Source organism: Manacus vitellinus, unplaced genomic scaffold, assembly GCF_001715985.3.
Source record: "Manacus vitellinus isolate BGI_N305 unplaced genomic scaffold, ASM171598v3 scaffold_102_pilon, whole genome shotgun sequence".
In the NCBI taxonomy this organism is placed as follows: domain Eukaryota; kingdom Metazoa; phylum Chordata; class Aves; order Passeriformes; family Pipridae; genus Manacus; species Manacus vitellinus.
Genome location: NW_021938808.1, coordinates 239262 through 241261, shown reverse-complemented (window position 1 = coordinate 241261; position 2000 = coordinate 239262). Strand labels below are relative to the sequence as shown.

At 49.9% G+C, this 2000-nt stretch overlaps 1 protein-coding gene across 1 annotated transcript in view; it reads left to right on the top strand.

The window, feature by feature from the left end:
* Positions 1-1779: 1779 nt before the first annotated feature.
* HOXB1 (homeobox B1) overlaps positions 1780-2000 on the top strand; it is a 1756-nt gene continuing 1535 nt past the window's right edge. The window contains exon 1 of the mRNA XM_029963466.1: positions 1780-1996. Within this exon, the coding sequence (XP_029819326.1) occupies positions 1877-1996 (120 nt within the window). The 5' untranslated portion in view covers positions 1780-1876. The remainder of the gene's footprint in view (positions 1997-2000) is intronic.

Below are 2000 nucleotides of genomic sequence, written 5' to 3'. Positions count from 1 at the left end.
GGAGGGAGATCACGGTGGAAAATTATCAGACAATACGAAACAATTGATTCGAGGGCGAAATAAACATCTATCCTTTTCTTTTTTCATTTTACAGCCATAAATCATCCATTGGAAGCATCGTTTAAACATAATACATCCATTTGAACGCGAGTGCAACGTAATATAAAAAGCACTCCTGGAATCAAATTAGAAATCGATTTCTCTTGCGAGGGGAACGACATGAGAGTTGCTTTGAATCTTTATATTCACTTTGGGTTGTTTTATGCAAAGGAGGAGGCCGAGAGTCTCAGAGATCATTTGTAACCCAAGATATTCTCTTCTTGAGTCTCTCAGCATCAGCAAAGTCGGCAGAATAAATGAATAAATAGACACGCAGCTCTGGAAATAGTTTTCTTATTCTTTTTTATTGAAAGATGAGGGTTGTAATTGGTTAAAACTCAGGTTTTTCTCTCGGGGGGATTCAAAGGAGGGAAGAAGTTTGATGCCAAGGCCGCCCGTGCTGCAGTTTTGCGGTTTCTCGACAAATGTTACCCCACCGTGTTGCATCAGCCAAACCTTCTCCCGCCGAAGGACCTGGGTTTGCCTTTCAAAGTGAACTTTTGGCCTGGGGTAAAAAAAAAAAAAAGAGAGAGAGAGAGAAAGAGAGAGGGAGAGAAAGAGCCCTCCTGGTTCTCCTCGGAGGCTGAATAACCAGTAAATATCCTGACAAGTAACAAATGACTGTGGGCGTCATATTGTTGGGTGCTCTTGTCTCCCTTCTGCTAACAAGTAAATAAATGTTGCCTACCTATGTTCCCATTCTCTGGGCATGGAGTGGCCCGGCTGAAGGCGGTGGGTTCCCACCTACTCCTCAGCTGGACCCCGCCAGGAGAAAGCTCCGGCCTGACAACGAATTGGGGGCCAGATCAAACGAGGTTGGCCGTGGAAAAGCAGAATTGTTCAAACCCTTAAACCCTTGGCTTTAGCAGTGAGTGTGCGGGTGTGGATGGATGGATGGATGGAAGATCCGCAGACAGACACACGGACCGTTTTTAGCCCCGTTCCTTAATTGCTGAGCCGGGCGTGGTATTTCTCCAACAAAAGGCATTCCGTCTTCCTAACTTTATTTCGCCGCCTCATTAGAATGTTGATCTAATTACGCTGCTTTTACCCGCGCTGGCCCGACACACAAAGCTGGTGCGGCAAAATTAAAACGCGTGGGGAGTGTTTTTTCTCAGGAGCTTTTCTTGGACTCCTCATCCCAGAAAACGCCGAGCCGCTTTCTAGGGAAAAGTTTCCAAGCGAATAAAAGAGCATCCTTTTGTGCCCGGGGGGACAGAGCGCTCACACCTCCCCGTCCCCTTTCCCTCTTCTTCTTCTTTTTGTTTCTCGCGTGAAACTGGGATGGGGGGAAACCTTTTTAAGCCGGGGCAAGGGGAAGTTCTGCCGAAATGGGCTCCCCGCATAACTCGGGGGCCTTTTTAGCACTTAAAACGGTTGCGGATGATTCTAATTCTTCCCCCAGCCCCTCTCGCCCTCCACCTCCCCGCACCCCACCTCCCTCCTCTCTTTTAAAGTCTTTGAGGAAAGATTTTGACGTATTCGTGTTGTTATCAGATTGATGGGCAGGGTTTGATTGAAGCCCCTTTGTCATGCAAATGTCAGGCCCTTGATGGATGAGCTCGGAGCTGTGACAAACTTCGGGAGCCCCTCGCTCATTGGGCTGGGCCGACGCCGCGCCCGCCCCCGCGGCTCCCCCCGGCCCCGCCGGAGGCTGCGGGGTTCGAGGGCCGGCGATCCATGGAAGGAAGTTTTACAGCTTTGACATACTATCTAAAGGTTGTAGGGCAGGCGGGATCCCCCCCAAAACAGGCTGACCCTCCTCCATCAGTGGCAGATGGACAATACCAGGATGAACTCCTTCTTAGAGTATGCAATTTGTAACCGTGGGACGGGCGCCTACCACCACTTAGAGCCGAGCTCCCCTTCCTTCCCCTCGTGCTCAGGTAGCCCCTCCAGTG